At 34.4% G+C, this 27,494-nt stretch overlaps 1 protein-coding gene across 1 annotated transcript in view; it reads left to right on the forward strand.

Annotated features, from left to right (window-relative positions):
* The first annotated feature begins 6,079 nt into the window (after positions 1 to 6,079).
* LOC145687228 (uncharacterized protein C12orf56-like) overlaps positions 6,080 to 27,494 on the forward strand; it is a 213,224-nt gene continuing 191,809 nt past the window's right edge. Inside the window, exons 1-2 of the mRNA XM_081760699.1 lie at positions 6,080 to 6,177; positions 21,786 to 21,936. Of these exons, the coding sequence (XP_081616825.1) occupies positions 6,080 to 6,177; positions 21,786 to 21,936 (249 nt within the window). The remainder of the gene's footprint in view (positions 6,178 to 21,785; positions 21,937 to 27,494) is intronic.

Raw genomic sequence — 27,494 nt, forward strand, 5'->3', positions numbered from 1 at the left:
ACATCAGGTGGAGTGAAACTAACAAGACAAATTGTCCGGCTCCGATTTCAATGATTTCTTTTTGCTGATATAGGACATGTATGTATTATTTGTTATGACAGAAATTTTTGCCATGGTGCATGTTTTCTATTTTTCTATAATTTTTAAGAGTTGTGATGTGGTTATTAGAGATTACTGCAGAATTCCCTTACTACCCTTTGTAAACCGAGTGTTCATAAAAAAAAACAACCATGTAGATTACATATAAGGCCTAAGGGAAGTCGTATGTTAGATATGACTTTGACGGCAGCTATCTTGAAATCTGCCATTTTGAATTAAGGTCAAGTTTTTGAAATGGGAATAGGGTAATATGATACATAATGTCGGGCTAGAACTTAATCAGGAAAACAATGGTGAAGTTGGTTTTAAGATACGCCCATTTGAGAAAAAGTTACAGGCATATTAATTGTTTATACTTACTATGTGCGTAAGTCCCTTACCTCCGATTCTAACCCACGTATTAATGATAATAAGTGGACAAAACCTTCGGCAATACATATTATGCCCAGAGGGAAGTGATACGGTAAGGGTATCCTTGACGACAGCCATATTCAAATCCGCCATTTTGAATTAAAGTGGTTTTGAAAAGTTAAAACCATAGCATGTGACACCTCATTTTAATAGTAATTTTTTTTCAAAAAGACAATAGTATGCTTATTTTTGTTCTATAGTTAACCAGTACGAATTTAGGACTGCTTCTAATGTGCACCAAAAGTCCATTATTTGATCTTTCAAAATGGTAACACTCCTAATTTTCACCGCATGTTTTAAGATTCTAACTGGCACTTTGCAATTGTATTTCATGGCTCATGTTTTCTAAATTTATTACATTTTTTTAAGAGTTGCGATTTGTCAGTTCATGAATAGTGTTGGGATAAGTATTCAGCAATTATTCTGAAGTTTGAAGACTTGCCATTTATTTCCTATCTCATGTAATTATTTATTTCCTATACCTGCCTTTCAAAAACTCGTTTACTGACATGAATCATCGCACAACGAAAGAACTCCAACTTTGCATTCAGGTAATACCGAAGACGTAGCTTGTAATGGATAGTAGATGAGACGAGAAATCAAATGAAACTTCACTTCAGAAAGGAAAACGAAATATGATTGTTGTGTAAATCAATGTTCTTTTGTTTTGTTTTATATTTATTTCTTTATTGTATATTTGTTTATTTTCTATGGCAATTTTTTTAGCTAGTCAGACAAAAAGTCATTCGTTTTCTACTGATTGTTGTCGATGATTCATGTTTGTAAGATTTATAATCAGTGTTGATCGGGAACTCGATTAAGTTACACCACTTTATAAACAAGTCACCTGCTTTCATACTATGTTCATGGTACAAACAGTGTGTTGGAAACAGTCATATTATGCCTCTTTGATACTTTCTATCATTGCTGCTGTTCCTTTAAAGTTGTATTTATTAAAAACATTTTATTGTTTGTCGTTTGCGCAACCTTTAGGCTACATTTCTTGATAATTTTGTGTTCGTATAACACCAATTTGTTTTAATTTCATTTGTATTTCTTTACGTCACATAGGTCCATAGGTTCCTCATGCATTCTGGTTTAAAATAAATAATTACATTGCAAATCTTCAAAATTCAGAAGGACTGCTGGATGCTTATCCCAACACTATTCACGAACTGACAAATCGCAACTCTTAAAATATGTAATAAATTTAGAAAACATGAGCCATGAAAACAATTGCCAAGTTACAGTTGGAATCTTAAAACATGCGGTGAAAATTAGGAGTGTTGCTAATTTGAAAGATCGAATAATGGACGTTTGGTGCACATTAGAAGCAGTCCTAAATTCATACTGGTTAACTATAGAACAAAAATAAGCATACTATTGCCTTTTTGGGAAAATTTACTATTAAAATGAGGTGTCACATGCTATGGTTTTCATTTTACAAAACTTCACTTTAATTCAAAATGGCGGATTTCAAGATGGCTGCCGCCAAGAATACCCTTCCTGTATCACTTCCCTCTCGGCATAATATGTGTTACACGCGGGTTAGAAGCGGAGGTAAGGGACTTTCGCACACAGTAAGTATAAACAATTAATATGCCTGTAACTTTTCCTCAAATGGTCATATCTTAAAACTAACTTCACCATTGTCTTCCTGATTCAATTCTAGCCCGACATTGAAATCGGAGCCGGACAATTGGGTGATGTCCCTTGTAAGTCTGAAGTACTTGTAGATGTAAGCGACATACATAAATAGGAGGATCACAGAAGTAAGAAAAAAATATTCTAAAATTCAAAGGTATTTTATTCGTCACTCAATATTAAACTGTAGTTTTATTTGCTGGTCCCAGTAATATAAAGAGATATTCTAATGTGTTGGTAACATTGCTGTGTTTACACACGTAGTGATAATTTCTTAGCATGTTAAATGCGTGTATGTTGAACTAAGATGGAGAATTACACCCTACATAAGTTTGCAGACATATATGTACCGTGCAGCAGGTTGTAGTGCTCGAAAAGGTGAACCGATGTAGAGAGAGAAGTTTCCGAACAGACATCATCCAAATTGGAAGACATTTCTTGACGTAGATAGGAACTTGAGAGTGAGAAAGTGAGAATTGATCTTTCAACCCAATAAGAGATGGTCAGGGTGTTAGACGAGAGTTATTCGACGAGACAACGAGATTTTGATTAGAGAGCGTTGGATTTTGTAGAATAATTTCCATCAAAAAGACCAATCAAATTACCCGTATTGATGCAGTTTGAAGGATAGTGTGTGGTCTGTACTGAGAGGCCAACAATTACACCTCTGTCACACACAATGAAAATAAGACATGTGGTTAAATGAATTCCTGCCTAGAATGGAATTAATTCAATAGTTTATCCAGGAATGTGATATTATACCTAACATTTTACAGTGTGTTTTGTTCATGAATGAGGCTTGTTTGATGCGTGCTGGTATTTTCAATAGCCGTAACATCGTTGTATAAAGTTACGACAATCCACATAGCATTCGCATGCTTGATTATCAACAACGACTCTGTATCAATTTGTGGGCTGGGATTGTAGGCAATCAACTGAAAGGACTTTATCTCTTACCATCCTGCCTAACTGGGCAACAGTATCTGGTGTTCCTTCAAGATGTACTGACCGAGTTGTTAGAGACTGTTCCTCTGGATGTCCGCAAGAGAATGTTGATGCTACATGAGGGCGCACTTGTTCACTTTGATGTTGATGTTCGCCATTATTTGGATACAGTCTTCCCTCATCGTTAGATTGAAAGGAGAAGTTCCATTCGGTGGCCACTGCGGTCCTCCCATCTCAACCCTATTGATTGAGACATCTTTGAGGACACATTAAGTCATTAGTGTATGAAACACCAGTAGAATCAGAAGAGGGCCTGTTTGTCATGATCCTAGCTATCTGCTTGTTTGTATAATAGACATCGAAAAGTAAGTCAAAATTTCATGATTCCTTGTGCTATATGTATCGAGGTTGATTGTCACAATTTTGAACAGATACTGTGAGTGGTGTGTGTAAAAGTGGTTTGTATTAAAGCTTAATTAACCTTATGTAACGTTATATAATATAAAGTAGGTTACATTGACACAGTACATACATTTGTGACTGGCACTTCGTACTTGTGCAAACTAATGTCGGAAATTTCAATGTAGTGTGGCGCTTAACAGGCATGTTCGAGCTTAGGTTTTCTACCTCAGACAACTTATATCTTTTTTTCTCAGAGTCCCTCTACCAACTTATAAATTATAGCTAAGAGGTTTAGACACTCTATATACATATAATCCTGTTGAACCTGGTGCAATTTGGCAGAAATGTAGGGTTCCAGAAAACTGCTTCCAATTGGGCTCCGTGCCTCCTAATGTCCACCCTGGTTAGTGATGTTAGTGATATCGTGTTTGATCCAACAAATACGGAGCGAAAAAATGAAGTTTTAGGAGTATACAATTTCTGTGCTCTAAGTTATTGTATGTTCGCATTCATTTTTGCGCCATTATCTATAAATATATCTTTCTCAAAATTTCTATACGCCTTTTTATCACATCATGGAAATAAAAGTACGCAATGAAATTTGACAAATCATAAAATATGAAATAAATATACAACACTTTGTAAGATAAGCAACGATATGCAGAAGCTGCGCGACTTATTTCTAACGATAAAAGGTTTTAATTTTGTTCTTTTAAAACATGTTCCAAGGATTTTCTCGGATTTAATTTATTTTTTAAAATTTAAATATTGTTATGAAATTTATTTTTAGCAAATTTTCTGATGAAAGGGTTTACTAGTGTCTAAATGATCAAGCGCTACCACCTTCGGTGTGGGAGGACCGAGTTCGGTTCCAAATGCTATCTTATATGGTTCGATTATTATGATAAGCTATATTTCTATGCCACCTTCAAACTCGATGTTGAAAAAAGAATATTACAACTTGAAACAAGGAAACAAACAATTTCTGTAGAAAGTTATTCCTTTGTTGCCTTATGGCCAAGGCGTTTGCTTTTGATGAGTAGTTGAATTTCTGCTGGGAGCACTATACTTAATTATTTCAATAATTATTGTAATTATTAAGACCAGTTATATATTTTGAAAACTACAAAGACTAAAATAAAATAAAATATTATTATTTAAGTTCATTTATTTATCAATTTTAAACCTTCAAACATCTTTCGTGTTGGGGCGATCGTTTCTTTCCTACTAGAATCATGTTTTCAGGCAGTAGCGCCATTTCACAGACCCTCCGATGTAGATTTCAAGTTTTTTAGTGGAGTGCTATTAATTAAAATTTATATATTTTTCAAACTCAGGGAACAGAGCGCGGTGGCCCACTGGTAGGGTGCTTATCTCTGGTGCGTAGGTTCCCTGGTTCGATCTTCGACTAAATAAGTGTATGTTGGACAATATCGCGTCCTTGGGTTCTCTGGAAACTTTCGTTTCCTTCTACAGTTTCATTCCACCGATTTTTCCATTATCCTTCCCTTGCCTTAATCCCTCTTCCTTAGCTTAAACGACAATAGGCGTGGGACGTTAAACTGAAATATTTCATTTTCATCTTTCATTTTCAAAGTCAGGAGAGGGGTAAATTCCACCCTGAAGCCCCAAATGACACACCTGGTTTCAATACCTACCAGCGTGCAGCGGAACACCGGTACATCGGTTAAAATATGTATGTTTATTTTTTTTCTAGAAGAGTAATTTTACTCTCAAACAAATTTTCGTTATGTTCGAGTGAAACATTGAACATTTAATAAATATCTAATTCCATCCATCACCATTTTACAGTATAAGTGAGCAAAGGAAGAAAGAAATTAGAGTGGATAATGAACACGTTTGTAATATATTTGACTTCATGTAATATTGTGTGATCATGCAATATACACTTAAATACGTGTACAAAACACCTGAAACTGAAAGTAATGGTGGGATTCATTACATGTTAAAAACTCTCTTTTTGACATACAAAAACCGTAATTTCCACAAAATGGCATTTATGTCCTTATTTACTTCAAGCGTTTGTGTTTTTAAGTGGTCATAAAATTAGGCGCGAAAATATCTTCATTAGAAGGTTTTGTATCGATCAATACGTCTCGCAGTATGGTTTATTTGTTTATGTTTTTCACTTTAATGTCTAACAATGGAGTGCTTCATCAAAGGTTTCACAAGGTTATCATAGTAGAATGAAAATACAAAGCTTCTAAAGGCAATGGTCTGGCTATTACTCTTAGCAATTTTATGACTTTTTTTCGTACTAGTAGTGTGAACTAATAATTCCTGAAAGAACCGCTAGATGTCACAAGCACTTGCGTGTTACTCTTTCGCTTTCAATATGTGTTGTAGCATCGAGTTCCCAGCAGTAGGCAAACTTCTTTGCCACAAGGTAGACAGGAATATTTTCAATGCGGAGGTTTCTCGCGTTACGAACAGAAAATACAAGGAGAGATGCGTTTATCTGAAAGTTAACGCTTCTAAAACGATATCAACAATAGGCTTTCTGGCATTCGTGTGATGCTTTTGGTGCATGACATCTCAAATTTCGGCTTTATAGACCATGGCAAACCGAAATGAAGAAACGTGGTACAAGAGAAACAGCAAACTTGAAAGTTTTTTGAAAAGAAGTTTGCCGAGTGAAGTGTATGATGACATCAGGTAAGTGTAATAATTATTTTTACCTGTATACTAAATATATATCGTGCTTTATGTGTCATTTTATGTTGGTTTTCATCTTATGTCTTCACGCAGCATTTTCTGACAGAAATATTTGAATATTCATTAAACGCAACTATGAGCGCAAGAAATGTTTTCGTGTTTCTTGTTGATTCTTGTCTATGTAAATGTTTCATTTTCTGTTAATCTTTTCAGCGTGTTTGACACACATCTACAGTAATGATCTCTTATCGTAACAGAATGGAGTCAGTCGATAATTTATTATCGCAGAAATAGACAACTTCTCTTATGTTTCTACAAATCAGTTTTTCTTTTAACTTCTGGAAGGTAATTTATATATCATTCTCATAACATGAACGTGAACTTGCGTTAAAATTTTCATTTGTTTCAGTGGGCAATCTTTTATCAAACATTTCTACCACTATCCTGGTTCTTTTACACTTTTACTTTACTATTTCTTTTGATAAATATATGAATTTTAGTTATGTTCAGAAATATTTGAGAGTCTCATGTCGAAAGAATATATAGCGATATGTGCAATTAAATATCTAAGTCACATAGCCATTATTACTCATTTCTCGTACACGTCGTATTTCTAATTCTAATCTCGTTGTACATTTTACTTAATTAATTAATTACCAGTTCTTCTTATACATCTACTCCTAAACCAGAGGGAAAACATAGGTCTTGCTCTTTCGGTCTAGTGTCTACAATAGAACCATACTTTGGGGATATATATCCTAGGAAATGCTTCCTGTACTTAATATTTTTTTGGAATAAAATGTCACCACTAATAGTTTACTGGGAGAGAACAAAGTGACGCTATTGTCAGAAGTTTTCCAATTATTTACAGTAATTTATATTTAATTAACATGTATTTCATATGTACTTAATGGGAGAAATAGTGATTAACAGTATTCCTAATACCACACAGTTTATTGGTTATGCATGTTCAAATATATGACCTTTCTATCCCAGGGTTTATTTATTTTTACATTTCTGTGTCCCTTCCTCCACTTCCACTATGATGATTTCGTACCGCGGATAGCACGGCTGCCTAACAGTTCTTCATTGTGTAGTCTCACCTAATATTCGGTAATTGAATATTGGGATAGAACTTTGGTAGTGCAGTTCTGCAACATTTTCTTCAGAAATAGATACGTACTGTCTGCTAGAGTATGTTTTGTTAAGGAGCATTATTATTTGGATAAAAATAGGTTAAAATCTCTCCTTATAAACACATAACTTCAAAAGCCAATTTCAAATTTATATTTACCATACTCATAATGAAGTTGCCTATAGTACTGAAATTAAAAGAATTAATTTCTAAATGTAATCTACCCAGCAGAAACAAAAGCTAAGCAAATGACTTCGGAATAGTATAGATACACTTTTTTGTTTCTATTTGAAGAATTAAATAGGCTTTTTATCTTAATGTAACTTTCTTTTTGTTCTTCATTTCGTTGTTTGTGTTCATTCCTTGGCGGTTTCTAGTACGAGTAGTGATGATTCTCAATCCAGAAAAGAATTTTCAGCCAATATTTCATTAAGATCAAGCAGTAAAACTTATAAGATTATGTTCTTAGTACATCCGTTGTTCCTCACGATAATTATTGAGCGGATGAGAAGTTTCTATTAAAAAAAAATCAAAAGATCCAATATATTTCAATCAAAATTTTCTTGTAGGCCTTTTATCTGGAGAACTACATGTAGTGTAACCAAACCCAAATTATCTCTTAACTCAGTATGATGTGCTTATTCCGCAGAAAATACGAAAACTTGATTTTTAGGCCGTTCAAAACTTATGTGGCCCCCGATCCAAAAACCAATTATTCCCCTGATCCAAGATCACAATCTTTCGGTGCATTTTTTTGGATCATTCCTAAAATTCTTAGACAAGATTGCAATCTTTTAATCCATTATTGATCGTTCCTAAAATACTTGTTTTGGAATAGATAACTGGAGTGATTACCTTGTCCGAGTTTCTTAATGGAGTCAACCCGTTCAAAACTTACCGGGTAACGGTAACTTTAACGGTGGCTATCTATATCATATACTCCATAAATGTAAGCAAATTTTTGAATTACGCTTTCTTGTAGTAGATAACCAAAAATATCAGCTACAGCATCTATCTCGGCTGCGTTTGTTAGTGGAGTCAGCCCGTTAACGTATTAATGGATAACGGTGACTTTAACGGTTGCTATCTATAGCCAATATCCCAGACAAATAAGCAAATTTTTTGAATCTGTTTTTTTTTTAGATATACCTAGGGCAATTACCTCGCCTGAGGTCGCTAATGTAGTTAATCCGTTAATCTCGTCGGGTAACGGCAACTGGAACGATGGCTATCTATATTACACATCTCAAACAAATAAACACAGTTTGAAATTCTGTTTTTTTCAATACTTTACTAGAGCAGTTATCTCGGACAAGTTCGGTTAACAGCCAATCCGTTAACGTATTAATGGATAACGATGACTTTAAAGGTAGTTACCTATAGCTCATATCCCATGCATGTAAGCGATGTTTTAAATTCTGTTTTTGTAGCACTTGGCTAGAGCAACTACCTCGATCGAGTTTGTTAATGGAATTAAACCATAAACATTGTAACGGTCAGTTTAACGGTGTCCCTCTCGAGACAAAGGAGTGTATATCATTTTTTTTCAAGTTTTCTAGGAGATAAATTTAAAGATCTTATCATAATTTATTCTATCGTGTTCTGTTAACATTCAATTTAATTTCGTAAGTTCTATGCCTGAAACGAAGGAAAGGAAACTAAATTTTAAAACAAGACGATAGAATAAATACCGAGAAAAGGGTTCAAAGTTCTCTCCTGGAAAAGTTAAGAAAATGAGATACGCCCTTTTGTCTCGAGAGGGACGATATATTCTACACATTTTTAATTCTGATTTTCGTAACAGATAACTAGAGTAATTACCTCGACTAAGTTCGTTAATTAAATCAATCTATTAACATCTTAATTTGTAATGGTGACGCCAATGGTGGTTACTCATATCCCGTACTTATGTTTCGCATGATTCTCTCTGCTGTCTTTACCAGTGTCTAGTGTCTATTGTTATATGATACAAATGGATCACATAATATTATTGTAAGTACACTTATGTCCAAAATTATTGCCGCATGTCTACAAATATGTTTTTGTAGGAATATAATATGATAACGAATTCGCCCAGTATTTCTTATAATGTAAGTATGTATGTAATCAGCAAAGACATGTATGAGGTAAATTTCATGACAAAAGGGCAGAAAATAAGAACAATAAAACGAAGATAAAACTTTCTTGTCCATTTAGCAACATTTTGTTTTACTCATTCTAATTTTCGTATTTATAATTCTTTTCCTATGAAATTTACCACGAAGATACATTTCCCGATTATACACAAAGTATCAGTATTAATAGTTTCCTGAAGAATCATGGTCAAATTATATTCTTACAAGAAGACAGTTATAGATATGCGACAACCGTTTTGGATATGAGTGTACGTCCATCCGTGCGTACGTCCGCTACTCCTCATGATAAGTTTTGAACTAATGTGATTTTTTAATTGTTTTTTTTTTTTTTTTTTTTTTTTTTTTTTTGCAATATATAGCTAGAAAAGTTACATGAACGAAGTTTGCAAATCGAATCAATCCGTTAAAATCTTAACCCATAACTGTGACTTAACCAGTAGCTATTTACAGCTCATATCCCACAAACGTAAGGAATTTTTTTGAATTCTGCTTCTTGTAGTAGATAGCTAAAGACAATATATCTTAACGAGTAACAAAGCCTTTGATGACTACTATCTATCCCATACATGTAAGCAATTTTTCATTTATTTTATTTTATTTTTTTTATTTTATTTTTTATTTATTTATTTATTTTTTTTTGCAATAGATAGCTAGAAAGATTATCTTGTCAAATTCTAAATTGATGTTAATCCGTTAACATCGTAGCAGAAGATTTAACGGTGACTATTTATATCACATATCTTACATATGTAAAATATTTTTTTAGTTCTGTTTTTTGCAATATGTATATAGTCAAAGCGATTAGCTTGTCTGAGTTCGTAATTAGAGTCAAGTTGTAATCCTATTAACGAATAACGGTGACTATATATGCGAATATCTTTATCCTATACATGTTCCCTAAACGAATTTTTGGATTCTGTGTTTAACTATAGATTGCTACGGCAATCATTTCGGGGCCGATTTCTTTAATGGAATGAATTCATTAACATCTTAACGGTTAAAGATTACTTTAACGATAGTTATCTGTATCCCATACATTGAAATTTCAGATGATTCTCTTTAATGGTATTACCAAAGTTTAATATTATTATAATAACGCACGTAGTACTTATTAACATTGTGTTGTTAGTAAGTCCATCCGTCTGTCCGGCCGTTACTCCACACGATAACTGTTCAAAAGTATTTTATTTTTTGGGAAATAAATAGCTACGGATATTCTGTATTGCTACTTCGTTAATGCACTCAATCCATTAACATGTTAGCGAACAATGCTGACTTTAAATCCGCACGATAATCCACGCGCAATGGCGACTTTAACGGTGGTGTTACTCTACACGATAATCTTTGAAGGAAAACGGGTTTTTCGATTCAGATACTTTTTTTCTCAATTGAGAGATAGAGCGATTTTGTCAGTGGAGGGTTTGTTAACGGGGTCGTTCCATTAAGATATTCACGGGTAAAGATGACGTTAACCGATCCGATACTCGACACCGTAACTCTCTAACAAAGCCAGATTTTTGAGTTCTGTTTGTTTAAAAATGGATAGCTAGGGCAAATATCTCAGTCTAGCTTGCTAATGAAGTAAATCCTTTAATATTCAAATTTCTAAAGGAGGCGTTAACTGGTCCGTTGCTTCGAAAGCAACTTTTTGAATTCTGTTTATGGAATAAATAACGAGTAATTATCCCGGCCGAATTTGTTAAAGGAGTAAATCCATTAACATCTTAACGAGTAACGGTGACTTTAACCCTCACGTTGCTCCATATGATAATAACTCTGCAACGAAACCGAATTTTAGACTTTCAAACTATGCTATGCATAAGTGTCGGAAGTCTTATAGAACGTCTTTTTTCGTTCGTAGGTATGAAAGCAAAAACGGTAGGAGATATCAAATTGCGGCTTCTTGTAATCTATTCAGCATCCCCAAAAACTTATTCATTTTATTCGTTAACATTCTACTGAACTGGAAGTGGTTTAAATAAACTGTTTCAGGTTTCAACATTTATCGCCATAGACCAAAAACAGTAACAGGTAGCTAGAAGCGGCTTCCTACAATCGATTCAGGATCTAAAAAATAATAATAATAATAATAATAATAATAATCACAACCCCAAACATTCCACCAAAACCGGAAATGGATGAAATTTAATTCTACTTCCGATATTTATACAGATTTTCATAGAGGTAAAGCAGTAAGAAATATCAATACATGTTTTTATTTCGCAATCGATTCAACTTGCCAACAGTAGATTTCATCTTCTCCTTTAACCCTCTTTTCAAACCGGATGTGGTTCAAATTAATCATTTCTTGTTTCAGCATTTATCACAATAGAACTAAAATTCCAATAGATGGCGACAAACTGTTTTCTTCAATCCATTCAGGGTCTCAAGAGAACATACCGTCACAACTCGCAACACTTTATCGAAAAAGGAAGTAATTGAAATTTACTGCTACTTTCATTTTCAATACTGATTTCCACAGAGCAAAAACAGTAAGAGACATAAAGGTGCATGATTTTTTAAAAATCGATTCAGCTTCCTAAGAACATGCTCCATCTCCTTTGTTAACCTTATATTCTAAGCGGAAGTGGTTGAAATTAACAATTTCAACAGTTATCGTCATGGAAGAAAAACAGTAAGGGATAGCAAGTAGGCCTAATGGCTTTTTATTATGTATTCAGCGTTCGAGGAACACGTTATATCTTTGAATACAGCATTGACGAAGAATTGACAGCATTGCTCGAGCAGGATTCGTGTCAAACGCAGGAACAACTTGCAGCAGCATTAGGCGTTGATCAAACAACAGTCTCCAAACGCTTGAAAGCCATGGGAATGATTCAAAAGATGTCACATTGGGTTCCACATGAATTGAAAGACAGAGACGTTGAAAGACGAAAAACCATTTGCGAATTGCTGCTTCAACGACAGAGCAGAAAGGGGTTTCTGCATCGAATTATTACGGGTGATGAGAAGTGGATCCATTACGAGAACCCTAAGCGAAAAAAGGCCTGGGTGAAACCAGGTGAACCAGGTACATCACAACCAAAACGATATATTCACTGTGCAAAGGTTATGCTGTGCATATGGTGGGATATGAAAGGTGTGGTGTACTATGAGCTGCTGCAACCGGGTGAAACTATGAATGGAGGACGTTATCGACGACAATTAATGCGTTTGAAGCAAGCTCTGGCCAGAACACGACCAGAATGGGAGAACAGACATGATAAACTTATTGTTCAACATGATAACGCTCGCCCACATGTCGCAAAACCGGTCAAAACCTATTTAGAAAATGTCGGATGGGAAGTTTTACCCCACCCGCCGTATTCACCAGACATAGCTCCTTCGGACTACTACTTGTTCGATTGCATGAACAACGATTTGATTGGACAGCGGTTTACTTCTTCAGAAGATATCGAAACATGGGTCTCTGACTGGATCGCTTCCAAGGATGAGGACTTCTTTCGCCACGGAATCCGTACATTGCCTGACAGATGGGCGAAAGTGGTGGCTAGCGATGGACAATATTTTTCTTAAGGTATTTATGTATTTTGTGTTTGTACTACAGCTTCAATGTGTGCGTACCAACCGCACGAATTAATTCCTAGACCAAATAACTGTTACTCGAAATCAACCATAATATTAGTGACTGGAGACTGCAAGTAGTTATTTTCATTGAGGCCATTAAACTGAGATGAAAATTGAGAATTGTTGAAACTAGTATGTACAGTATACATGTGAAAGAGTATGTCCACTGATTAACCCTCCATTAAATCTCGAAAAGTGTTAGCGTAAGAATTTTATATTTATAAAAGCATTTTCTTAAACCCTACGCTGTAGAAAAGATAAGGTTTTGCGAAAGTCAATACCTAAAGAGGAAAAAGGGGGGCTTGAACCCTTTATTGCCGTTTACTAGATCTTCGAAACTTTTAAGTGTATAACTTGAAATGTTGCACATGCATTCTTCTCAAGTGTTAGTCTGTGGATCAAATTTGTCTGAGTTTTCAGTTTTTCTATTTTCTTCCTTGTGTAACACCAAGGTTGTAAAGGATAGGAGCTACCTAGGATTTGAAACACAACCGAACTTTAAATCCTGTGAGGTTGGCGGCTGCACAGATTATTATTGATATAACCTTCACAGTATAGGCTGTCCCCACCATACTGTCTTGCCTGCAAGAGAAGTAAATTACAGCACAATACGATTTACATAAAAAATAAAAGGTATGTGGCGTACATAGAAACCTAGGTTACACGAATAAATCCTGTAATTTTGGACTTAACGTACGACTATATGTGACATTTTTCAGCAAAGATATAACTAAAAACGTATGTTTTATAATACTTTCCGTATAAGTGTTCCATCTATACGTACTTTCCGCATGAATAAAAGAACTTATAATACTTTCCATATAAGTGTTCCATCTATACGTACTTTCCGCATGAAAGAAAGAACTTATAATACTTTCCATATAAGTGTTCCATCTATACGTACTTTCCGCATGAAAGAAAGAACTTATAATACTTTCCGTATAAGTGTTCCATCTATACGTACTTTCCGCATGAAAGAAAGAACTGTATATAAGTGGAAAGGATTTCGCATACAGATGGACGTATGTAATATACGGAAGACTGTTAGATGTCAGACATCCTGCAGCCGCGATATATAACATCTAAGCGGGGAAAAGGCAGTACGCATGTAGCATATGGATAACGTATGCTCCATACAGATTTCCGTAGTAAATTTATCTATTCCATATATTTGTACAATATACAGATGTCCGGATAACGGATTTTTTTTCAGTTTAGATGGTTAGGACGGGGTTTTGCGAATGCCATTTCTACGGAGGGAAAAGGAGTTGGAATTAAACTTTTTTGTAACGTTTCATCAGTCCTTGAAATCTTTAAAATCTAGGAAATTGAAATTTTGTACAAACATTCTCATCGGACTTCAGTCTAGTATTAGACACTGTCTTAACGTTATGTAAAGTTGTAAGGGATGATTTGTGAGAGCTTTGTGCAACTCCAATGGAATTTAGTTTTTCAAAAAATACTCCTAAACTATAAATAATTTATATAAATATGTGTAATATATCCCATACATCTTATTCTCTTTTCCGTGTGAAGCTCGACCATTTAAGTTAGTATCTATATTAAAACTAACAACTTGGTTTGGATTGAGTGCACGACGAAGGCTATTTAATGAAAAAAAATTACAGTACTCGAGATTTTTTATACTTTGAAAAATGCCAAAATGTTCGTGTTGATAATCTGAAATTTTCAATGGACTGATATTTTATCATAAAAGTTCAGTATATTCTCTAAACCCGGAAATATACTGTAAACAATTCAATTCTTTAACGGAAAAGTATCTGGAAGATTTGGGACGCCACATTTTCAGCTTTCAATTTCATGATGTTTCTTGGGGAAAAATGAACGCATAGTCTATATGAAATTAATGTTTCTTCTGTAGGGGAAAAATATAGAACTTTTTAACAGCAAATCTTTATTATAAGTACACACTGCTTTACACTATAGCTAATGAAGTATCTCAGAATTTACTTTTCTATGTCTAAACTCATATTTGCTCTAAGTATTTTTGCTCTAAATAGCAATTAAGAAACCAGTTTGTAAAAATTTGACTAAGTCCCAACCCCAGCTTTGATCTTTCATAACTAGTGAGCCAAAGATTTACACACCATAATATTTTGTATGTATATTATAAAATTGAAAGTGACTATGTTTGACACTTAATCTCTTGAACCATCCTACCGATCTCACCAAATTTTTAACATAAATGAAGTTCGGTCCTGGAAGGTTACTGTATTTATTATTTTACTTTGACCGTGCAACTTAGAGAAGGGTGAGAGGGATATATATATATATATATATATATATATATATATATATATATATATATATATATATATACATAAATGAAAGTGATTGTCTTTGTGACTTCATCACTCTTGAACCACGGACTTCATCAGTATTCATCAACGGAAATTAGAACAAGATATCTACAATGTGTGGGACATGTAATTTGCATGATAATATGTTTCTGGTGCGTGGAGTTTCAATTGAAAAAGATTGTTGGAAAATGACCTTATCATATATGTATACATAATGATAACATGAATGGGGATCGTGAGGAAAGGAGAGAAACTACAATCCTCAGTAGATTAGCTTCGTACAGAATTCGATTCTAATTGTGTTCTGTTGTTTCTGAAACGATTAACCTCTTGGTATCTTAAGCCATAGAGTTAGTTGATTATTCTTACACAATAATACAAGTAACAATTGTATAATAATAATGATATTATTATCATTTCGTTATTATTGGTTAATATAAAAATGTTCTTGCCTTCATTAATATTAATCTCTTTTTGAACGGTAATAGCACCCGAATGAGTTTCTTTAATGATTCTTCAGCATCCTAATTACCCTTCGTGTTTTCAACTAAATGATTTCTGGAAACTTGAGGATTATCAATACTACCATGTTCAGTAATTACTCTTTTAATTTAGGTCTTCTAACAAAATAAACTGCAACGAACACACGTTGGCAGTGAACTAAGTGAAATTGAAATAATGGTGGACATTATATAGTTATACACAAAATTCTGAACGCCAAAGGTAATGAAAGAGCATATTATATGTCAAGGTGCGTGTTTACAATTTCGTGACATCTTGATGCAGCTGAACCGTCAACTCACGAATTAATAAATGTTATCTTTTCCAGCAGTTTGTTCGATTTTCCGCAATATTTTCATGTGTCACTGGTATTGACGAATACCGGCTTCAAGGTTCTTTCTGCATAGAGGATTTGGTCTTGTTACAGTACCTTTACAACACGAATACAATTGATTTAGGCTTCTTTGACATACGGTTGTATCATCTTATACTTTTCTTTACCCCTAGCACACAAGTGAAATTAACTATTAATAACCGCATATCATTATTAATTTTCTATTCATTAAGATTTATCCGTTCGGCTAAGTGAGGTAGATGTGGGTCTGGTGCCCAGTAGAACCTCATGTGGTTTGAATTCTATGTTATACTACTAGTCACATAAAACTAAACTATCTTCCAGAGACTAAGTCCAAATAATTGAACCTAGATCCTGACGTCCTTTGGATTTGTGGTTACAGGGAAAGAGCATGGCGCCGATGCTCCTACGGTAGGGAAACCGTGTTAGACATGGAGTTGGTGAACGTGGATGGTGGCGTTGGAAATATCCGGGCCTTCTAAACACAACGATGACATCAGAAACCGGACTCAGGCCTCGAGGCCCCAGAAATGGAGTCCTGAAGTTTAGGGCTCGGATTCTCTCTATTCGCTTATTAAACGTAGAGCTTTTGAATGCAGGTGGTAGCGTTCCAAAGGTCTCAATTCCTCTAACACATCGAAGTGGGACCCGAGACCTGAGGCTCAAAAAAAGAGGTCCCGAAGATTTGGGCTCGGGTCCTTTCTATTTACCTATTAAGCATGAGGATTTTAGATGAGCGTGGTGACGTTAGAAATATCAGGGTCATCTGCACAGCGGTGATGGCAGAAATCGGGCCCTAGCCTCGAAGCTCCAGAAATGGGGTCCTAAGTTTCTTTTTTGGCTCGGCGTCCTATTATTCACTTATTAAACATAGAGTTGCTGGACACGGGTGGTGGCGTCGGGAAGGTTCTGGTCCTGTGAACAAAGCGATGGTGTCAGAAATCGAGCTCTGTTCCTGAAGCCTCAGAAATGAGGTCCTGAAGTCTTGGTCTCAGGTTACTTCTATTTGCCTATTAAATATGGAGTTCTAGGACACAGGTTGTGGCGTTGGGAAATTTTTAGTTTCTTGAAAACTGCGGTGAAGTCAGAAATCGGGTTTGGGCCCCAAATTTTTGGGTTGTGTCGCAAACCTTTATTGTGGCTCAATCTCAATACCTGATTGCACGAGATAAAACTATCAATTCAGCTATATATCTCGCATTTTTCCAAATGTGCTTTTAGTTGACGTTTACTAGCTCGAAATTGCAATAAATAACTTTTCTCCACTCGAAAAATGTGGCTTTATTGTAATCTGTTTAAACTGTCATAAAATGATTAGCTGTTTTCGAAATGAGCTTTCAGAGTTTGGACCTAAATGACTTTACTCACACTCATACCATATTTCTTTTTTTCTCTCATAAATAGTAGGTTCATACTATTTTATGTAAATCGTTAAGAAAAAGTGCTTGCTATCCCAGAAAATTTATTTTTTACAAATTCATCTTTTGGTGACCGTTCCCAAATTCATCTCGTAGCACTATCGATTTTTGTCGGAATGGAAAACATTAGATTTCGTCTAATACCATATAAATAATTTCTTAAAACCAGTTTGTTTACTCGAGTTTGGTTGCATTAATGTTTTTTACTCCCCGTGTTTTGCAAGATATGTATATTGAGTTCATGAAAATGAATGATATTTTCATAACTTATGAAAAGAAAGAAGAAGCTCCCAGATAATTTTAGTATTGGCACGCCCTGTGATTGAAATATTATCTCCAATGAGTCTAGAGAAGATGTAATGCCAAACTTTGACTATATGCTTCACCCATATTAAATTCGTGTAAGTAAATAAAATATTTGTTTTCTCTGAAGAAGAAAAAAGAAGCAGCCTGAGATACTAAATTTCGCAGTTACCTCGAATATTTCAAAGGATCCTACTTTCTGAGTCACGGAAAATCAAGATAAACGTTCCCTGCTCCAAAGTTGTTCTATGCAACATCATTCATGTTGTATTTCCGTACCCAATTACCTACCCGTGTTTCCTGCGATTCAACACAATCCTATAATAATGGAAAATGCTTCTCGTTTTCCCACCTCACTAAAAGAGCTTTAGATGGAGTTTCTCAAAATTCTGTCTTACACCCAACTTAGGTTTTAGGGGGAACTTTGTATTAAATTTCAAGTTTTGAAGCCGTATGGTTTCGGAGATCTAGTAAAGAGAGAGACAAGATTTACAATCTTTTCTCTATATATGCTGGATTTTTTTAAAAGAAAGCACTATTTAGTTTTAAAAGAGAACACCTGTTTAAATTTTCAAATTCTTAGACCTGAATGTTTTTAGGATTTGAAACTGAGTGAATGAATAGATTTATATCTGAAACAAATATAGATTTAGATCCTGATGAAAATAACAAATTTTCATACCAAATTTGCATTACAATATTATTATCTGTACATAATCAATCTGTACTTCTATTTAGTCAAAATATGATTCGGAAATTAATTAACGATGATGAATTTTAGACTCCAGAAATCCAAGTTCTGAGGAATATCAATTAAAGTAGAAATGTGGATTGATGACTACACTTTAGTTTTTAATGTGCTAACATGAGCTGTATATGAAATGAAAAGTAAATGCACTTACATTTTGACAGAATAAAAGCCATTAATAATTATAAAATTAGAAGAGATGAAGTTAATCGTCTTACTCTTTTGAATTTCTAAGGTATAAGTAATCTAATGTAGAGTTTATGTTACTGTTTGTAGTTTTGACGTATTTCAATCAGCACAGGAAAGAGAATAATTACAATGATATATGTGACTTAAGGTAACGTTTAATGAAGGCTAATAAAGTCTGTGATTACATCAGGAACCAATCCGGTACCATGCACTCCAGTCTCATGTTGACCGTTTGGTTTCTTCAGACTGTGTGATTAAACATGTTCAGTGTATTTGAAAATTATGAAATATTGTTCTATACATGGCATTCAACAGGTTATGGCTGATGATGATGTAAATTTGATAGGGAATGATATAAGAACGATAGAAGGTAACGTTGAGGTCTTATTAAACTCCTGCAGGGACATGAGTTTAGAAGTCAGCGCAGAAAAAAAAACTAACTGCGTGGAAGTTCGTCGTGACCGTAATAGTGCAAACTACAGATATTAAAATATCAATTTATACTTTCAACACAGCGGACACTTTCAAATACCTAGGATTAACATTAACAGGCCAGAACCATGTCTTCGAAGAAATTAAATGTCGACTGAAAGCAAGAAATTAATGTAATTATTCAGTCCAATCTATTTTGACTTCGCGAATTCTGTCGAAGAACTTGAAGCTCAAAATATATATTATGCCTGTTATCCTGCATGATTGCGAAAAATGGTCACTTACTTTGAGAGAAGAACGCAGACTGAAAGTATTTGAAAACAAAATATTGAGGCAAATATTCGTACCCAAGACGGAGGAGAATGGGGAATGGCGAAAACTTCATAACGAGAAACTGGGTGATGCATACGGTCTACCTAATACCGTTAGAGTCTTTAAGTCTAGGAGGCTCAAGTGAGCAAGTCACTTAGCCAGAATGTGAGAAAGTAGGAACACTTCAAAATTTTAACTGGAAACCCGATCGGAAAATGACTACTAGGAATACCTAAGCGTAGATAGAGGAGAATATGAAGATGGGTCTCGTGCAAATAAAAATACAATATAGAAACTAGATCCATTTGGCAAGGACACAAGTCGAGGAGAACTTTTTTGAATGTGGGACTGAACCTCCGGGTTCCAAGGGCCATAGAGTGAGTTTGTTATTTCCACTCACGACAAGTTTTACAAATTTACAAGATGTAATAAATGTGATGTACAATTAGTTAATGGCAGTGCGATTAATTTTGATACGAACGATACATAAAAGCATTTATATCACACTATTTTATTTCTGTATGAAAGAACACTTGAAGTATTCTTCACTTTATGTACCAGATGCTATGCAACTCAAACTTCAACGTTGCTTCGTGGGTTGCGGACGTGCCAGGGAAGAACAGAGTGGTCGTCATTTTCTTATATCAGAAAAATGATTATGAACTAAAATCGTAACTTCCATAACTAAAGTCAGGGATATTGCAGTTGCATGTGACAATATTGCAGCATGTGCTAAATAAATAGGATATTGAACCTCTTATCACAACAAAACACAGTCTTAAAGGATCTTTTGTATTTGATTGATTGATTCAAGTTTAGGGCCTCTTTTGAGAACCGAGACTATGTAAGACGTAAACCTGAACCCGGGACCACATGAACAACGGGCACGCGCATAGCAGCTGAACCAGCGGAGAAGGCTAGTGTATCTGGAATTAAAAGTACATGATAGTCATTAGTGGATAGGATTTTCCAATCATGTTATTCATTGTCGCTTATTTATTTTCACATCAGAGATTTGTGTCTGGAGGGATAATGAGCACAGAGACAAACTAGAAATTGAAATCAAAACTGCAAACAGACCTAATCGTATGGGTATTCAGGAACCTCTTATGTTATCAAGATTACACATTTCAACTTTGTAGCTGCTTTACTTTACTTCAACACATTTTTATCTCTTACTTTTCGAAAGGTCGTTAAATTGTTATTCAGCACGTATCAGGTACGTCACTCTTTATTGCACAAGGACTGTTTGACATCAATTGACGTCATTTTCAGACAAAGAGTTACTTCTCTGAGAGAGAGAGAGAGAGAGAGAGAGAGGGAGAGAGAGAAGAATAGTGAAAGAAAGAAGGAGAGAGAGAGAAAGAAAGAAAGAAAGAAAGAGGAAGACAGTATTAGATCAAGATCGTGACGTGTCTATAAAGTTCCTTGAGGAAACTGGGCGACCGAAATCAATAAACTATGAATTTAGATTTAAAACACTTTCAAAACTTTTTTTTATTCACTTTTGTCATAATTTTACCAATTTCTACGCTCAATATAGATATTAATAATCCTTCACTTTATTTTTAATCTTTTCGTCGACATTATATATATATATATATATATATAATCTTGGTTTTCTTCAAAAAGAACCATTTTTAGCGAATATTTTTAACAAAGAAAGTTCCTTAGAAAGTCAACAAACAACTGCAGTGCCAACTTTATAATTATATACTCCTTTATGATTAAAATAAGTGCTTTCACACGAATTGTTGCGTGTTTTTTTTTTAAATATCTACACATTTAAAATCATTTCGAACAAATTATTTTCATCACGCTTATCCTTTATGACGTCAGACCATAACAACTCGTAAATATAAGTTATTTAATTTCTAAATTCTACCAAAAGCCTTTAAAACTATTAAACCAAAAAATATTTAGAACTAGCGCAACAGTTTTGATATATTAATATGTGCAATTTTGTGGCCCTGATCCAAAAGCTAGTTATTGGCCGAGATCGCAATCTTTTGATGCACTTTTTAAAGATCATTCCTAAAATTCTTGAAATCTCTCTGAAGTCCGTAGTTTTAGCAAGGCTACACGTCTCTTTGGAATTTCTACTAAGGATGTGAAATCATAACAGTATCACTAAAAATTCTAAGGATAATATTTTTTTTTTCTAATTTCAGATATTATGAAGCGTGTGTCGTTAGAGCCCCAAGAGAAGGCCTGGCGTTTAAACATGTCATCCTTACGAGTAAATCTCTGTTCCTCGCCGACCATCCTCCAAGATTGGTGCAAGAAGTTGTTCGCCTTTCGGATGTCACCAACATACGAGCGGTAAGTTTCCACTGGTCTTAATCAGATTATATGCATATAATTAAATAATATTTTTTATTTTATTTTTAATAGTGAACAAGATAATGTTTAAACCAAATACCTAATCCATGCTTTTTTTAAATCAGACATTCAATTGTTGTGATTGTTGAAAGTTTGAGAGATTTCGGTGAAAGATCGAGACAAGTATATTTTAAAAATTACTTAGCAACGAAGTGCTTAAAACACTTAGGACTATTTGAAATCACAATACATTACTAATTACATTTCTCTTACACGCATATGTTTGCTCCTTTAAAATGTATCATTAACTTTAAACATTCAAAACTGCGTCAGTTCTTAAAACTGAAGTTGTCTGTTCCTAGTACCGGTATCTTCTATTATTCTCTTCATTACAAAGGAAAAAAGAAGCTTCCGCTATATGCGTCTGAATAGTTCTATATTATTCCACACACCAATTGAAAATCATCTACTTAAAATGTGCTATATGAAGCTGTGTTATTATGTGTTTAATTTGCTTGCGTACTCAAGGAAACAGTGGAGTAAAATTGTTTTGAAAATATTTCGTTGTTTTTGTTGACACATGCCAAACCACAACAGCTTACGATTGCAGGAAAAAACACAAAATAGCGGTTAATTTTGTATTTATCAGTGTACGTATTCATGAAACAACTTATTGCACCTATTCTTGTATAAACAAATTTTCATGTAGCCTAATTTAATTTGAAGTAAATGTTTGTTATTATCATTACTGTGTATTTTCTCCATTCCTTATCTAAGCAAGCAATATAGGACAGCAAGCGTCATCCTAGTATATTACTTTTCATTTCTGTTTTCCTTTATTCTGTGGTTTGCACGTAGTATTTACAATTCTGCATGTGTCGAATACTACGCTCTTCTGCATTTTCTTCGATTTTTTCTTCAATTCAATTGTTTCAAGTGCATTTTTTAACGTCTTTGAACCCCTCTGGTATCCTATATTTTTCTGGTGTTATTTTCACATTTTTGGTCTTTCATTGTTCTTCTTCTTCTTCTTCTTCTTCTTCTTCTTATTATTATTATTATTATTATTATTATTATTATTATTATTATTATTATTATTATTATTATTATTATTATTATTATTATTTGCTGCAAAGCAATTTCTTCAAATGTTGCTGTGCTTTTGTTCACTCACTGGCTACTTAACCAAAATAGTGATTTACTGAACATCCAAATTTACAGAGACTGAATGGTTTATTACCTAAACATTAACCACAATCAACAGAAAGGTAATTAATCCAGTTGCTAGATATTTCCGTATTATGACAATCCACGGGTTTTTCATGCTAATTTAAATTAACTACATTTTTTCTGTTTCTATATTTCATTTCTATCTGATCCATAAGCTTCATTAGATAATAGAAGAAATAATATCTTTTTGAGTTTTCTATCTGACGTTAGGTTTTCTCCCATTTATGTAGCGTAGCTACGTGTGGTCTCTTAGTCAGGAGAACGGATAAAGGGTGGGAAATACATTTACTTCTGTTTGAAATATGAATATGGAAAATTGAAGGTGAGAAAGCTTAGGAAAGAGTAATATAGCTTTATTTCCACAGATGAAGCCGTTGCACAAATCAGAAAGGCGTTTTTCCAATGAAAGGTGTTTCGACTTTTTATATTGTCAAGGCGTTGTTAGCAATTTTAAAAATAGGATAGTGTAAGCGAATTGGTGTTGACAAAATATGGTCCTTTAAAGAGAAATAAAAGTTCTAGTTATACGTCCCACACTCTCCTATTTTATTATAATGTTACTCGTTATAACCTTTAGGCTAAAGGACAGGTTATTAATGAAACTAAATTATTATTAAACTATTGGTGGGCTGAGAATGTGGGAGGAAACGGGAGTACTGCGGGAAAATCCACTGAGACGATGTTATTCACCACAAACTTATATGGTCTGGGGTCGAACCTAGTATCTTTAGGACCAGAAATGAGCATTCTGCCATTTAGCCGTGAGTATTCCTTATTTATTTATTTATTTATTTATTTTGAGCAGTTATACCTTTTCTTATTTGGTCAAAATTGATTCAGAGCAAGGTTGTAAAAAAGTATGTTAGCACTTAACAAATATTCATAATAGGAAAGGAATTGAAATTCTGTTGTCTTAACGATCTGAAAATGATACTACTTCATTAACCTGGAAATTGCTATTGGTACGTAAGATTTTTGATTAACACGTTCATCACTAAATCTAATTAAACCCTCCATTAATGTTTAGCCATATTCTAAAGTAGGACAAAGTCTTAATTAATGGCTGACATTGATTTATTTGCATGAGAAGCTATTCTCACTATCTCGCAAATCGGGGAAGTAATGAGTTGGTATTGCAAATACGACTCAACAAGTGTAGATTCTCTCATAGACTTAAATTGATCCAAAAGCTTTCCGGTGGTGAAGGGTATGCTTTGCATGGTTCATGTATTCTTTTGTAAAGTTTTCTTGATTAATCTAGTAAGAACGACAAATGAGGAAATTAAGTTATGTGATTTGGTAAGATATTTTTTGTTACCAATTTGTACAGAAACCAGTATTATTAAAACACAATTCAGTATACTTAATTTCGATAGCTGTACTAAGTACTTGTTCTGTAATTTTAAGTATACTTTTAATACTGACAGTGAGTCCATATGAATCGTCTATTTACATTCATTAGGGTACCCAAACAACATGAGAACCACCGAGATTCGAGTTCGCGTCTCTCATGCCAAAGAAAAGTGCTTATTCATTAGCTACAAATAGTATTTTCTGTGCTTGGGTGACTTAGACTAAACTCCGGTATTAAGTTAATATTTATTACATTATATTACACCAGGGGCGCATACAGGACGTACTTCTGGGGGGGGGCGGTAGGTTGTAATACTGCTACTTAGAGCTACTTTTAAGAGCTTCAAACTCTGGAATGGGTTTTATTTACATATAAAATAAGAAAGTTTCCTTTTCTGGGGGGCGATCTCCCCGACCGCCCCCCGTATCCGCATCTGATTACAGCGTTGCGTAACAATAGTACATACTTGAGTTACTCGTAGTTCTCCAGTTGCAAGAAATTAAATAATAAGTTATTGTTAGGATTAAAATCAATGAGTAGAGTGTAAGACGATTTCTAGCACGAAATTTTAACATGTTTTAAGGCATTCAGTACATCTATTAATGAGACATATTAACCCTTTCCCCTGATCTAGTGGCTTGCGCGTGTGTCTTTGATGCACATGCTCCCACACTGAGAAAATTGTTCGTTTCCTGAGTGAGAGTTAGATGAACACTCGGTTACTAGTAACCAAATTTCTGTTAAAACTATTCTTTCTGAAGAAATCCTCTGAGTTACTAGTAATCGATTAGTACTCACTTTAGCCTTCTTTGCCCCTTTAACATATTTCTGTGCTACTAGTTACCCAGAAAGTTGGCAAAAATAGTCCTGAACAATTCATTAGGTTACTTTAAGTAAGAAAAATTACAAATTTACCTTCTCTCGGTAACAACAGCAGTTTGTTCTCTCTAATTGCGCATCGCACTCAATAATAGTTTAGACAATTAAATTGACTATTTGAATCCTCTTCTTTGGTTGCAGTGATCATTTCTTCAGAATAAATTGGTGTGTCCTGTGTGCTTTGTTTCTAAAACATTGCAGTTCTTATCAACTTTGTAGATTATTTTAAGCATATCTCGGAGTAAACTTAACGACGCATAAGTTGTGTGTCGTGGGAACACATAGAACAGTATTTGTCCCATGTGCTGAATGTTCTGTGACCTTCCTCACTGCTCTAGTGGCTACAGCGTGCGTCTTTGGTGTTCGCTGTTCTCGGTGTGAGAGTTGATGGGAAATTTTAACTGTCCTTAATATTTTATTTGCGGTTCTGTCGTGCTACGTTGAAAAAAGCTAAAAACAATGAAATTAGGAAAATGAGATAGATCAATAAGAAATGTTCGATTGACCTGTGAACTTAAAAAGATATAGCCAGGCGTATTAAGGTGTTGTTCTGCTGGTTTTTGGATCAGTGATTTGAATATTCTCAATTCCTTTATTTTCCTTGTTTTCCCTAATGGAATGGAATTGGTTAAATCTGGTTAGCAGAGAGCATTATTTTTACCAATTACATTAGCTACAGTAGTCAACATATTCGATTTAATTAGCCGAGCACAGAGGGTTTACTTTCACCAACCGCGTTTGTTCTATTAAATATTTCTGTTATGTTGTCTTTACCCAGCCCGTACCCGGTTAATTGAGTAAAAATTAACTAGTCAAGTACTATTCACTTGCAGCAACCGAGAGCTCGGTGTGCTATATATTGACAAAGCAACTTGGTTATTAAGAACCGAATTTTGCCTAATTCAACCCTGCAAACGTTTTCAGTGTATCAATTTTCACTGGGAGAATGTTGAGGTTTGGACGCATTACGATGTTCCGGATTCCAATGTAAGTTGTACTCGTACGTCTCATGTAGCCTCAGTGCTCTCGAAGGAGACTTAAACTTCAAACAATAAACACGTTTTAGAAACTTTAAGAATGAAAAGAAACATGCTTGTATTTTTCTCTAATGCTGTTTTTTAATACTATTAAAACATCTAATTTCATCAGATATTTGTATGGCAATTTCTAAGAAAGAAAAGAAAAAAATAATATTGTTGTTGCGGTAATATTTGAGTTCGATTTTATTTTCGAATTTTGAAAGAACCGAAACCAAGTTATAATGTACACAAATTGTTTGGGCAATGTTTTCTCTTTTTCAAAAAAAAAAAAAAAAAATCAAAATCCTTAAATGAAATGAAATCTTTAAGTTTTTCGTCCCACGGTTAAGCCGGTTAGGCTAAAGGAGAAGGTGATGATTAGAAATGAATAAAATTATGGAATATTGAAAGTGGGAGGAAACGGGAGAACCCCGAGAAAACTCACGCACACGGTATTTGTTCACCACAAAGTCCACTTGGCGAATCGAACCAAGGACCACATGCACCAAAAGGTGAACGCTCTACCACTGAGTCTCTGCGGCCCCCTTCGAAATTCAAATCCGCGATAGAATGTGTCTGAATATTTATTAAAATTGATACCATATGCAATCTGAATGACTTATTTAGAGTGGGCAATTCTTGTTTCTTAATTAAACTATGGAAAAACTAATCACTACAGCACTAGCTGTTGTCTAGTTTGAGATCTTGTAATTATGCATACTTATATATTACAGATTGTTGTTTAACTCCTTTTCAGCATCCAGGATAGAAAATATATTACATACTTCTTGAAAAGGGATCCGAAATTATTTTCAAGTTTTATCCAAGACTTAGTACTTATGATGGGAATCTAATTTGAGACCACGCACATATAAGGAAATTGGCCACGAAAGAGTATTTTGAATCTACGTATGTACCATTCAGCAAAACAGCTGACAATTCAACGTAAATGAAACAAAATCGTTAGAATCAAGTTTACCAACAATGGAATCATAGTTTTACGACAACTTACCAACGTTATTAGACTTTAAAAACCTTGTGACCTATAATTCGGCTAAAATAGACGGTAATATAAT

Source organism: Thermobia domestica, chromosome 6, assembly GCF_964235325.1.
Source record: "Thermobia domestica chromosome 6, izTheDome1.hap1.1, whole genome shotgun sequence".
NCBI classification, from domain to species: Eukaryota; Metazoa; Arthropoda; class Insecta; order Zygentoma; family Lepismatidae; genus Thermobia; species Thermobia domestica.